This window comes from Mya arenaria, chromosome 17, assembly GCF_026914265.1.
Source record: "Mya arenaria isolate MELC-2E11 chromosome 17, ASM2691426v1".
Lineage (NCBI taxonomy): Eukaryota > Metazoa > Mollusca > Bivalvia > Myida > Myidae > Mya > Mya arenaria.
Genome location: NC_069138.1, coordinates 19,852,777 through 19,866,765, shown reverse-complemented (window position 1 = coordinate 19,866,765; position 13,989 = coordinate 19,852,777). Strand labels below are relative to the sequence as shown.

Here is a 13,989-nt window from a genome sequence, read left to right as displayed (position 1 = left end):
GCGGGAAATGCATTTTTTTTAACAAACTGAAGGTTAAAAAATGTCAAAAAGGTTAAAGAAGTTAAATGAACATAGAAAACATTAAGTTTACATTACTTAAAGTTAAACAAGTTAAATTTAATAATGCATTAAAACTGGATCAAAAATAGACATCAACTGGTAACGGATTGCAACTCGAATTATAAGCAAGTGAGTCTCAAAAATATTGAAACAACACAATTAGAGGAACGTATTCAAATTTAAACACAAGTAGATACAGTAGGAGATTCTTATCAGTTTCCTCGAAATTTCACGGTGTTTACACCACCAAGTAACACGGGGATAGTAATTTCTAAGGTCCATTGATCAGCCTTGGAGGTTGAAAGAGTGAACACGCAACATTTCGTGTCCCCAATGCTGAAAATCTCGGAGTAAAATGAAAAGTGGTAGTTTCGCGAGGAGTGTAAGTTAGTTGTAAGTGGTAGACATACACTATGATGTGTATGATATTATATAGCCTTCAAAGCTTACACTTACAGCTCCGTAAATAACTTCTCTGTGTAGAAGTTAAAGCTGCACTCTCACGAATTGAACGCGTTGACAACTTTTTTTATTTTTTGTCTTGGAACGAGTCAATTTTTGCGAAAATACAAAGACACCAGTTATATAAGACTGCTGACAAAAAATCAGAATGTAGATTTTTATATTAAAGTTCAAAAATTGATGTTTCATGCATTTTTCTTAAACCGTAAGTTACGGTTTATGCCATAAAACATTAATTTTCGAAAGGAAATATGAAAATCTACGATCTGATTTTTCGTCAGCAATCTTATATCATTGGTTTGCAGACATATGCGCAAAATTTTCCTCTTTCCAACACAAAAAAATAATAAAAAGTTGTAAAAATGCTATTTCTGTGAGAGTGCAGCTTTTAAACTCCATCCCAGTAATTCATCATGAGAGTTCTATTCTTATTATTGCCCGTACTTTCGAATCTTGCAGCTGCATGTTTACAAGTCTGGAGAGCTTGCGCAAATTTGAACTAAGATTTAAACAGCTATTCTTAACATTTATAAAGACTTTTATTACAAGATCAGGTTCACAAAAGGCTAATACAGCCATTTTTTTTTACTTTGCCCCATCTTGTTGAAAATGAATCCCTGCTTAAGTCTATTGGGTACCTGGGTTAGTGGGTCCCCATGTCTGCTTCTGCTGTTGCCACTGGGCAGCCATGTTCTTCAGATTCTCAAGCTTCTTCTCCTCAACTGGATCTTTAGGCTTTAACCCTGCCTAAATTATGAAAACAATCACTATTTACTTTTTCTTAAAAAGAACGTCAAAGCTGCACTCACAGATTTACCGTTTTGACAGCTTTTTTATTATCTGCCTTGGAACGAACCAATTTAAGCGAAAAATTCATGAAAACCAGTCATATAAGACTGCTGACAAATATTAGATTGCAGATTTTAATAGTCAAGTTCAAAAAATGATGTTTTATGCATTTTTTCTAAAACTGTTAGTAAAGGTTTAAGCCAGTAATGTTTAAGCCATAAAACATTAATTTTGGAACGGAAATATACGAAAATCTATGATCTGATCTTTTGTCTTTTATGACTGGTTTGCAGATATTTACACAAAAATTTGCTCATTCAAAGAAAAAAGTTGTTAAAACGTTAAATCTGTGAGAGAAACAAAGCAATAATTTCGGTAGATTCAATATTTAACCAGTGTGACATGATATGTTTCTGTTTCCTAAATGTACTTATATACTTGTAGTATACACAATGAATACAATCTTTATTTTATCCAATTGCAAAGTTTTCATAAACTTTTTGTTTCCTTCAAGCTATTAAACCAATTTTAAATATTTCATATAAGGATCTTTTCCCTATTCAAACAAAACAAAAAGTTTGAAAAACAAATCAATTATGTTTTAGTTTTAAAAGCAAAATTCAAATATAAAGTTAATAAACTATTTCTCACTTGACTAACCTCATAAACATAATAATTTATTGATTTAAACAATAATATTTCAATGTCAATATTTTTGTTCTTATTCTATATTGTATGCGTTTCTCAACATCCTTCTTTGTGTATGTTGTATGCAAATGTGAAAACCCTTCTTTGCCTATGTTGTATGCATTACTCTATTTCTTTGCTGTATGCATTTCATACTGCGCCATATTTACAGCGATTCTCCAATAATTGACGCAATTTTGAAAAAATCCTGTCTCCAACATTACTAGAGCTATAAAATGTACAACTGAGCTTAAACACATCTAATTAAGAGTTAAATAAGTACTTTGAGATGTTTTTAGCTGCTTAGCCTAAATTTTGTAGTTGAAATACTCGACGATTATCTTTTAGATTTATCTGATAAACGATTATAACCACAACAAGAGGCACATCAGTGCCTGTGCTCCACTGGCCAAAAGGTTCAAGCAAAGACCACCTAACGAACATTTTCGTCAAGTTTCATAGAAATACAATTATCAATTTTTGAGGAGAAGTTATTTCAAAATTTTTTTTACTTTAATAGCTCTGGCTGCCATGTTGTGCAGTTGACCGAAATGATTTGGGCAATTTGAGTAAAGGAGCACCAAACAAACATTTCTGTCAAGTTTTATCGAAAAAAGGTCATCGGTTTCGACGACAAGTCGTATAAAGTTTTTTTTTTTTTTTAGCTCTGGCAGCCATGGTGTGCAGTGGACTGGAACCATTTAACAAATTTTGGTTAATGACCATCCAAGGAACATTTCTGTTAAGTTTCATCAAAATCTGATCATCGGTTTCTGAGAAGATGTTCTTTAAAGGTTTTTCTATTTTTTTGCCCTGGCAGCCATGTTGTGCAGCGGACCGGAACCATTTGAGCAATTTTGGTTAAGGACCACCCAAGGAACAATTCTGTCAAGTTTCATCAAAATCTGCCTATCCGTTTCAGAGGAGATGTCGTTTAAAGATTTTGCTATTTTTAGCTGTGGCGGCCATATTGTGCAATGGACCAGAACCATTTGAGCAATTTTAATAAAGGACCACCCAAGGAACATTACTGTCAAGTTTCATTGCAATACGATCATCAGTTTCTGAGGAGAAGTCGTTTAAAGGTTTTTCTATTTTTTTGCCCTGGCAGCCATGTTGTGCAGCGGACCGGAACCATTTGAGCAATTTTGGTTAAGGACCACCCAAGGAGCAATTCTGTCAAGTTTCATCAAAATCTGCCTATCCGTTTCAGAGGAGATGTCGTTTAAAGATTTTGCTATTTTTAGCTCTGGCGGCCATATTGTGCAATGGACCGGAACCATTTGAGCAATTTTGGTAAAGGACCATCCAAGGAACATTTCTGTTAAGTTTCATCAAAATCTGATCATCGGTTTCTGAGAAGATGTTCTTTAAAGGTTTTTCTATTTTTTTGCCCTGGCAGCCATGTTGTGCAGCGGACCAGAACCATTTGAGCAATTTTGGTTAAGGACCACCCAAGGAACAATTCTATCAAGTTTCATCAAAATCTGCCTATCCGTTTCAGAGGAGATGTCGTTTAAAGATTTTGCTATTTTTAGCTGTGGCGGCCATATTGTGCAATGGACCAGAACCATTTGAGCAATTTTAATAAAGGACCACCCAAGGAACATTACTGTCAAGTTTCATCAAAATCTGCCGAACCGTTTCAGAGGAGATGTCGTTTAAAGATTTTGCTATTTTTAGCTGTGGCGGCCATATTGTGCAATGGACCAGAACCATTTGAGCAATTTTGGTAAAGGACCACCAAAGGAACATTCCTGTGAAGTTTTGTCAAAATCCGCTTATCAGTTTCAGAGGAGATGTCGTTTAAAGTAAAAGTTTACGCACGCACGCACGCACGCACTCACGACGGACAATCTGTGACGACATAAGCTCCATGGCCTTCGGCCAGTGGAGCTAAAAACCTGCTGTCACTTGTCCCATTAAAGATATTTTTAAATAATAAAAACAAACTGTTTCAGTGTTTTCAGACGACTTTTCGTATAAAATCAATGAAGTACCCATATATGATTAGGAATTGCAGCAAAAGTTTTAGCAAGAGATCAATATTTTCCGCAAATCTTATCAAATAGGGTTGTCGCCGAAATGTGACTATGCTACCGTAACGATTTTAAACTGGAATACAACAATCTTAAAGTGTGTTATATTCTTTTAAATCCGTATCCAATATAATGTCCGAATACCATATTTGGACTAAAATTTATAAATAAAACTCCTACGGTAAAACAATTTAACACAAATGATTTTATTTTAGAAAATACGAATGTCGCATTTAAAATGCTATGCCTCCGTAACGGCCGTATATACTCCAATGTACTTTATATAAATCAAATATAGATTGAAAAATACTGATTTTTATTTCTTGAAATGAAACAGAGTAAAATAAATGCTATCGGCATATAAAAGTGACCAGTGTGTCCCGCAGAAGCCTTATTTCACTATGTTTCCGTAACGACTATTTTCCGTAACGAATCGATTATCATAAATGCGGTACAGTATTTGGTTCAAATAACCGCGAGACTGTTTACCTCTTCACGGCCTCCGCTGAAACGTCATTATTATGTCTGCAAAAAAATTGTAAATCGACTTTTTGTGATAAAATACGGTAAATAAAGGTAAGTGAAAATCACTGTACTTTTTTGTATTATGTTAATGTTCAATATATTTTACTTGTATAAGCAGTTTTACTGGTGAATGCGATTGCAAACATTATTTGCAGAAAAGAAAAGGGTTGGAAGTCGTAAGTTGACGATTTTTATATAAAATTTTACCCGTTTCAAATATCCGTAACGGAACATAGGTTATTATTGTGACATCATAAATTGATGTGATATATGCATTTTATCCATAAGTAGTTGACAATTTGAAATATATTATTGGTTTTAGACATGGAATAAATATTTTAATGACAAAAGAGAGCACCGATAAACCAACAGCCACAACAAAAATGTTACGGAAGCATAGTATTTTACTAGGTTTTTTGTCCACCGTAAAACTAATATTCAGAATGTTTATTAAACAGGTTCAAATGAGTTTTTCATGAGTAAGATGTATGAAAATGTTGTTCAATATGACCTGGAAATCTAACATGTTTTGCATTGTGCATTGTAAAGTTGCAGCTTTCCGTTACGGAACATAGCAAATTTGTTACGGAACATAGTACTAATAAATGCTCTGTTTAGAATGAATTTTTTAATTGTACAATCCCCAAATAAAATCGTAATGTTTTTTAAATTATTTAACAGTTTATTTATGATAATGATGATAATGATAATAGTTATAATGATCATTATATTGAAGTTAATAATGATGATGATGAATCATGATTTAAAAAGTTAATATGATTATTAATACTAAGTTTAAAAATTGCACTGGTTTTCTATTTCAGAAGGGCACTATCAAATGCCGAAAGACAACGAAAATGGAGACAAAGGCAGAGAGAGGAAAACTACGAATCATACTTAAGAAAAGAGAGAAGAAGAAAAGAGAAAAAGTATGTCCCAACTGATGAGTTATATGCTGAAAAGAAAGAGCAACGGCGACAAAATTGTAGAGAGGACTACAAGAAACATTATATAAGAAAAAAGAAGAAAGCAAATAAGTCAAGTGAACACGAAAAGGTTTCTACTAGGACCTCTGAAAGTTTAAAGTTAAAAACTTTTTTCTGGAAATAAGGGATTAGGAGTAAAGAGAAGGTACAGTACACTCCACGCGGAACTACCACTTTCCTCGGTGACTCGGAGGCGTTTTTAATTTATCGCGGATTTCCGCCGAGTACGCAACCTTTTTCCTCGCTAAATTTCGCCGAGTTGCACCGAGTTAATCATTTTCTATGGAGGGTTTTATTGCCGGTAGCGCCGGTGATCGTATCGATTTATTGACCTAATCGCGGAACTCCGCGTGTTGTGCATAGCTACTACAGTACATTGCTTCTGTTAAAACAGTATTAAATAATCAGATAATTAATTTTTCAAAGTACAGTAAGTTTCTTTTTAAAAACAATTATCGAAAATTTCCATATCAATTTTCATCAGAATCGTCTAACAACTGTTTTTTTTTCACATTATGTAATTAAAAGATATACCATAGCGTGCGTTTGTGTTTGTTATTGTTATCTTTCTCTTACTATATTAAGGTGTTGAGAACTTAAATTAGATTGGAGTAATGAAGGTGTTGAGAAGTTTGTAAGTGTGAATATTTTTCGGTCTTTTTTTCCTAATTTGCATTTTACCTGACTTATTAATTTATCCGTAGTTATCAATGGTTCTAAACTTATTTATTACGCATATAAATGTAAATCCTTTATCAAGTTAATTAAAATCCCATTAAACACCATTTTATATATGCATTGAAATGAATAACACATTCTATCGGCTTCAGATCAAACAGTCACTCTGTGTGACGTCACATAACTCACAGTTTTACCCACGAGGATCTCATGGAGAGCATGTATATTGTTATGCAGGATTAATGCGTCTGAGTGGTGTTTTCAAATGTCACTGGAGTATTGCATTTCCAACTTTAATTCATCACATTAATTAGTTACCTATATCTTTGAATGTGTTGACTTTTATTGATGATTCAATAAGTATAACTGTACATAATTGCTTCTTACAGTCTATAAGTGTGGTATAAGTTTGTTTTACAAAAATGTCATGTCTTTGTTTTCTTAATCCCTTGGGCCAGAGTTTTTATATCTTTAGATTTACGGGAGCGCCGTACCTAAATATTGCAAAACCCAAATAAAAATAAAATTCATTTTCGTAGTTTTATTTTTATTTTTTCCGACGAACGTTGCTCCAATGTTAAGAAGAAAATAAAATTAGTGTTCTATAACCCATATCCCAGAACCAACTGGTGTACCAATTGTCATTAATTATAGGTCTTTTTACTGCACAAACCACGTAAACCAGTCGGAAATACGCGGGGAAACAGAACAGGTACCCGTTACCATAACAACGTCCTGTCAAAAGTGAAAGTAGTTTTTGTCATACCCCTTATTTCTCGCAATTTCTGCAGCTATATAGAAATGTTTTACTACAAAAACGTTCCGATGTTTATTTTTCATTATTTAAATCAAACCGTGGAGAACTTTAAGCGTGTTTATTGTGATTTTTTTTTATATATTCAGTATGTTGTACGCGTTTCGTGGAATGATTGCGAAACTTCCGGTCAAAATAAGGAGACAGAAATTCTTGGGTTGTTTTGTCTATTAAAAGTCGTTGGCGCACGTCGTATATTAACAAGGATGAATTGGATTACAGTGCAAAAATGTATAGCTTCTGACAAACACAAACTGCAAAATGATATCGTGTTCATCATAGTCAAAATGGATATTTTTTTCTGAATTTGACTCTGGGGAGCATTGAACACACTACTTCACGATCACATATTTGAAGAGAAAAACACAAGGTATCGTGATATTCGTAGTTGTTAATTAGTTTAATAATGAATTAGAATTTAAATCGTTAAAGAATACTGAAAATGATGTAATAATAACATAGTGTGTGTTTCCGATAAAACAGAAAAAATCTGAACATAAGATATCTGGCAGTCAGTGCAAGAAGTCAAACTTATCCGTTGCTTATTGCCAACGGGCATAGCTGGAATTAGGATATTTATCAGGACTGCTTCTAAAATCAGTTCTTAGACCTGGTTTTTTGAAACATATAACACTTGTCAAATTTATCATAATGCTCCCAAATTTTCTTTGGTGAAGTACATAAATGTAGATTTTGACTGTCTGTGTATCCGTAAGCCCTGTCAAACTTTGAAGTGAAGAGGAATTTCCATCAGGGCGTCAACATTTTTTGGTTATTTTTTCTATATCAAAACCACATCACGGTAAATTGTCACGGTACTATTTCGTTAAAAACACATTTGACCTCCTTATTATACCGTGTCTGAAACTTTGTTCAATGTTTGATTACTTCACAATGGAAAGGTTATGCTTATACTGTGGGCAAAAGGTTAGAAATGGCCATTTAAACTTCTTTATTACACTGACATGTTTCATAAAATCCATGGGTTGATAATATATGCACCTCATATGCATAGATGCATTCGAACAAATATATACAATTAATTTTAATGAGCGCTTGAACTCAACAGTGTTGAGGTCAATATTTTCAGTCATTAAAAGGATCTTATAATTATGCTTTTGAAACTTTATGGTGATCTATCACCCTTTTTTCAGCCTATGAAATAGCTGACACAAGTATGGTGTGTTTTGTCTTCATGATATAAGAAGATTTAAAAAAATAAAAAAAATCGGAGAAAAATCCGTTTTATTTTTATTTATTTCTCCTTCGGGACATTTTATGCATTTTATTTTTATTTTTATTTCCTCCTCCTTACCCAACTTTTTGAAAAATCTCCCGTAAATCTAAAGATAAAAAAACTCTGGCCTTGTTGTTTATTTAATCCTCCAATAAATATTTCACACTTTCTCTTTCTACATCGTTTAAGATGGGTACATGTATTTTCTTATTAACTTGTCACAGTGGTGTACTATACGGTTAGGTAATCGAGCCAGGATAAAAGATGAAAATCAATAATCTTCGTCTGTGAAACTTGGTAAGTGTGAAAGTTACGATTGATGTTCTTTGGGTGTCCGAAAATTAGGTACGCGAAATAAATTATTTTTATAAACAATTACGGGTGTAGCAAAAATTATCAAATAAATTAAACAAAATTAGATATAGTGGGAGATTCTTATCGGTTTTCCTCCGAGTTTCGCGGTGTTTTTACCTCCGAGTAACGCGGCGATTGTAATTATACGGTCCACTGATCAGCCTCGGTGGGTGAACGAGTAAAAACGCCGAGGAAAGAGGATTATGATCAATTGGATGTCGTGTCCGCGATGACCGAAATCCGCCGAGGAAAACGGAAAGTGGTAGTTCCGCGTGGAGTGTACTGTACACCAAACACTACGAAAGGCTTACAGGGATCTCGACGGACTTAGAGATAAACGTGAAAAGCTGAAAAAGCTGCAGAAACGAGTAGAAAGAGAACATCAACAAGAACAATCATCTACTTCTGGAGAGAGCATACATGCAACCCCAAGGTCAAAAAACCAGCTTTCATGCTTAAGAAAGCAGGCATAAATGTAAAAAATAGAAGTGCTGTTCGTAAAAGGTTAATTTTTGGGAATGCAGTGATTGATGCAATCAGGGAAAGTGCTAGAAAGAAGAAAACAAAGAAAGACATTCATTTTCAAATATCAGCCCAGATATTGACGAGGTGCAGTTGCATCAACAAGATCAGCGAAGAAACGATATGCAGGCTGATCAGGCTCCATGCTGGTCGTAAAGCCACTTATGGCTTTCTAATGGCACAGCTCATATATATATATCCCTGTTGTTGTTGTTGTTGTTGTTGTTAACAGTTACTTATGATTTCTTAGATTATATGAAATTGTGACAATGATGCTTCAATGAAGCTTAAACGGCTAACCAAAAACATTATAATTTTTTTAATGCATTGTTCACACATTTGCAACATTTACAGTCACCTATGTTCCGTAACAGAATGTAATTATGTTCCGTAACAGAATGTAATTACTGTTGGTTAAACATTTGTGTAGCAACAGTTGTCTGGCAACGTTACATTAATTAAAAGTTATGCTTTAATTGTGTTCTGCTTCTATCAAAATATAAATTGACCACCTTCATGACAGTTCTTGTTTGTGCATTACATCTAAACAATGGCATTTTTTTTTAAATCTTTGCTTATACAAGCTTTTTACATCCCGAATATACAAGTTTCAGAAAGCGATATGGTATATACTATTGTTATTAAAGTTAACCATTGGTCTTTATCTTCCCAATACCTATGAATCAAATCATTCAATCTAAAGTGTTAGTAAAATAGTATTTCCAAAGATAGTCCGATGATTAATATATGTTCCGTAACGACGCATTTTAGTAGGTAACTTCATAAGGTTTTCGTAGACAAACGGAGTGAATGGTGTGGGTTAAATTTGTACACAGTTTGTCAGAGGTATTGAACTTTAATAACAAAGTAAAGAAATTGTTATATAAGAAAGTCAGAAAAAAATTAATTTTGCCCCAAATGTGTGCCAATTACGGGAGAACGGCTGTTAACCAATTTTAGAGGATATTCACCTCTTCAGGTGGTGGCGGTTCAGACGGCAATGGCGGTGGGTTATCTTCGCCGGGGACAGGAGGAGCAGATGTCTGTGGAGACTGTTGCTGCGGCATACGGGGTCCGTGCCCCATCATTACCCCACCCATCATAGGCTGCATTGGAACTCCTTGTACTGGCCAGGCTGGCTGGGCTTGCATGGGGACCATGTGGTACTGGGGCTGAATAAACGCCTGCTGCATCGGCTGCCATCCCGGAAACATTTTATGGTTGATAATTTAATTCTATAGGGGGAATTGGACTTTTTTCTAATTTTAACAAAATGCTTTGTTTTCCTGGGTTGTCTTTCCTTGGTTATCGAAAAAATATTAAATTCGTGAAAGTAGCAATTCGTTCACGTCAAGTTATAACGTCCATTATTTATAAAACGGTTAAACTTTTGACTTTTTAAACGCTATACTATAGTATCACACTACTGTAAGCAATGTATTTGACAAAAGGTTAAAATGTTATTTTATTTTAATTCCGTGATCACTAACCGTGAGGTTTAAAAAATTATGTTGTGTGTGCGATTTTTTTAAATATTTTTTTTTTCCTTCCTCCTTATTTTGACAAAATGAGCTGTTTTATGTCTAGAAAGGAAAAAAAAGTGATTTCAAGAGAACATTATGCACCATGTTTGTGGATATATATCCCAAACCCAACGCATCACATTCAAACAATTTTTTTCTGTTTTGAAGAATGGGCTTCCAAACTTGCAACCCGAAGTTGATACCCTTGTACACTCAACTGGTAATACAATCTTGACAGGGAGATAAGATACCTTCTATACAGGAGTTGTTGTTTGTTTGACAGTTTTTTCTTTCATGTTGTTGTTTTGTTGTATTCGCTTTACAATCTGCATCTGCCCTAATGCATTTTGGTATGTGTCTTAAACTTTAAGAAGGCTCGGTAAATGGAAATATTTAAGTGTGTATATATATATATATATATATATATATATATATATATTAATTTCAATGTGAATACTAATGTTCGGGACTGCCGATCATGTATCAGGCTGCCGTGGTTGGTTGTGAGTTCACCTGAAAATACGAGCCATAAAACTTGTTTCAAAATATTTTGTAGTAATTTTGTAACAATAAAAATACAAATCCTGTCTGGTTACTATTTTTCCCGATGTCCAGGTAGAACACTGCAGGCCTCACCTGTGCCCCGACAGCGAGAGCTTCTGCCTCTGCACCGTCGGCGTGAATGCTCCCGACCAGAACCGCCGACAGACGCCCCTGGTGCCTCGCAGGGAACCTGTGTCGTTATTTCGCCATAAAACTGTCACAACAATTAACCAGAGAAGGATGGTACTGGCTTCAACCCTGAGAATGCAAACTCACTTGAATATTATCAGGTATCATGGGCTCTATGGTTTACATCTTCATTAAATTCTTGTACGGACATTATCCAAATTTTATTTATGTATCTATTTCAAACTTCACAAGTGAATGCTCGTACCGGAAATATGTATCGCATTGCAGGTCGATAGTATATTTTCTTCTATTTTTTTGATAATAATTGATATAATCTGGTTTATTATTCTAGAATAGGACAGGCGAAGTAAAAACACACAGCAAAAACATACTCATTGCATACTATATTATCGAGTTTGCGAAATAAATTAAATAGACTAAAAGGAGTTCATAATTGTATTTCTTGTTTTGTTTCGTATTTCCTGCAGTATTACTTTTTAAACTTAAATATACTATTGCACGGAAACTGCATTTTATTTCAAGTTTTTTTGTTATAATCTTCTTTTGTCTTCATTTCGTCGTGTTTTCTTTATAAAAAAGTAATAAGAAGTAAGAAGAACATATCGTATTCCAATTTTGTTATTCAGTTAGTAAAAAGAGTACGTTTTCGGAATGTGTTAGATACAGCTAGCAGAAAACACAGAGGGGATGTAGTCCTTCTCTCCCTTACATCGATAGGAGTTGCCAATGAACACTGACTACGTACATATACTGATTTTGGTTAGCTTAGTTTTAACTTGTGTATGTATCAACGATAGTAAGCATATGTATTACAACACTATATTAATCACTTTCGTTGGCATGTTGTTATGCGAGTGTGTGGTCTTGTGTAGGGGGGGGGGGGGGGGGGGGGGGCGCGGAGTACCCCTAAGGAACCCACTTGTCCGGCTTAGTGAACACATACCAAGCTCATATGCGCCCACGGTGGGAATCGAACGCCTAGGTGAGAAGCGATTGCGCTAACCACTGTGTTAACCAGACAATTAGTTTGTGTAGATGAATTGTAGGCTTTTTTTTATTAATATTCTACAAGTCATGTTAAAAAGCGGACGCATATACCACTGTACCATGCCCGCCATTTGTAATGTTGTGTGCTCATGGTGGATGCTACAGGATAGGGATTTGATATCATTTTCTAATATAAAAGTATTATTATTATTATTAATAATAATAATAATAATAATAATAATAATAATAATAATAATAATAATAATAATAATAATATCTTTATTTGGAGAAGGTAAAGACACATTATGACATAATTACAGGTTCAACCTTAACAACATCATATTTACAATGTGGCCTTCTATGAAGAAAAACAATCAAACAAAATGCATTTGGTTCATCATAAAACATCTGCATCGCACTTATATATTCGTATACAAGAACTATTGATGTTTTGAATATAATTATTCTAAACAAATCATGTTTAATTAACATAACAATTTAAGTCATTTCAATATAACCATGTACACGCCGACAGACACTCAATAAGACACAACAATTTATAAAACAACAGTTATTTCAATCTTTAAAACAATGAAAAGATGATATACCTTTTTGAAACTAATGATATGCACATTTCAAGAGGTGCACTGTGTAATTATGCTTAAATGTGTTTAACTTTTTTGCATTTCGTATTTCATCCGGAATAGTATTCCAAACCTTCATACTGTAGTACGAAAAGGAATCCATGAAATAGTTAGTTCGCGGTGTTTGTATCAAAACTAAATCTTGTTTTGAAGTTGATCTTAGAGAATAGTGTTCATAATTTGCAAAGATTAGCGATACAGACATATACCTCAGGGCCTTTCCATTAAGGGTTAAACGTTAGCCACTGAAGTTCTTGTAACAATCAGTTTGAAGATGATCGTTTAGGAATTTTAAGAATGATTTTTGCAGCCCTATTTTGCAAGGATTTAACTTTATGTAAGTAACTTGAGTTTCCTTTGCCCCAAATATGACAACAATAATCTAAAGTTGGAAGAATATATGAATATATAAAAAGAATTTAGCACAAAAATTAGCACTAAGTGGTATCTAATATATAGAATATATTAGAGTGACAATAACTTAAATGGAAGTTTCTTTTGTAAACTATCATTTCCTCCCGACACTGTATTGTCTCTGTTTAAATTACTTCTTACGTTAAGTTAAATACGTTTATAGTTGGCCTTAACAGTAGGAACTGAATCAAATTAAATGCGTTTAGAATTGGCCATGACAATGAAAACTGGATCAAAATGGTGTTTTGAGCTGCGTTTGACAGTTTAAACCGAAAGAAATAAAATGTGTTTTGAGTTGGTCTTCACAGAATAAACTGGATCAAACTAAAAATGAGTTTTGAGTTGCGTTTGACAGTATAAACTGGATCAAATAAAATATGTTTTGAGTTGCGTTTGACAGTATAAATTGGATCAAATAAAATTTGTTTTCAGATGTGTTTTACATTTGTTACTTGATCGCATAAATGTGTTTTGAGTTGCGTTTGACAATATAAACTGAAGAAAAAATAAAGTAGGTTTTGAGTTGTGTTTGACAGTATTAATTGAATCAAATGAAATATGTTTTGAGATGTGTT

At 33.9% G+C, this 13,989-nt stretch overlaps 1 protein-coding gene across 2 annotated transcripts in view; it reads right to left on the bottom strand.

Moving 5' to 3' along the window:
* Window positions 1-10,448, bottom strand: part of LOC128223707 (YLP motif-containing protein 1-like) — a 38,731-nt gene extending 28,283 nt beyond the window's left edge. For both annotated transcript variants that reach the window (XM_052933031.1, XM_052933033.1), the window contains exons 1-2: window positions 10,125-10,448; window positions 1,161-1,269 (exon numbers count right to left, since the gene is read on the bottom strand). In XM_052933031.1, coding sequence (XP_052788991.1) covers window positions 1,161-1,269; window positions 10,125-10,367 — 352 coding nt within the window. In that variant the 5' untranslated portion in view covers window positions 10,368-10,448. The remainder of the gene's footprint in view (window positions 1-1,160; window positions 1,270-10,124) is intronic.
* Between the last annotated feature and the right edge of the window lie 3,541 nt (window positions 10,449-13,989).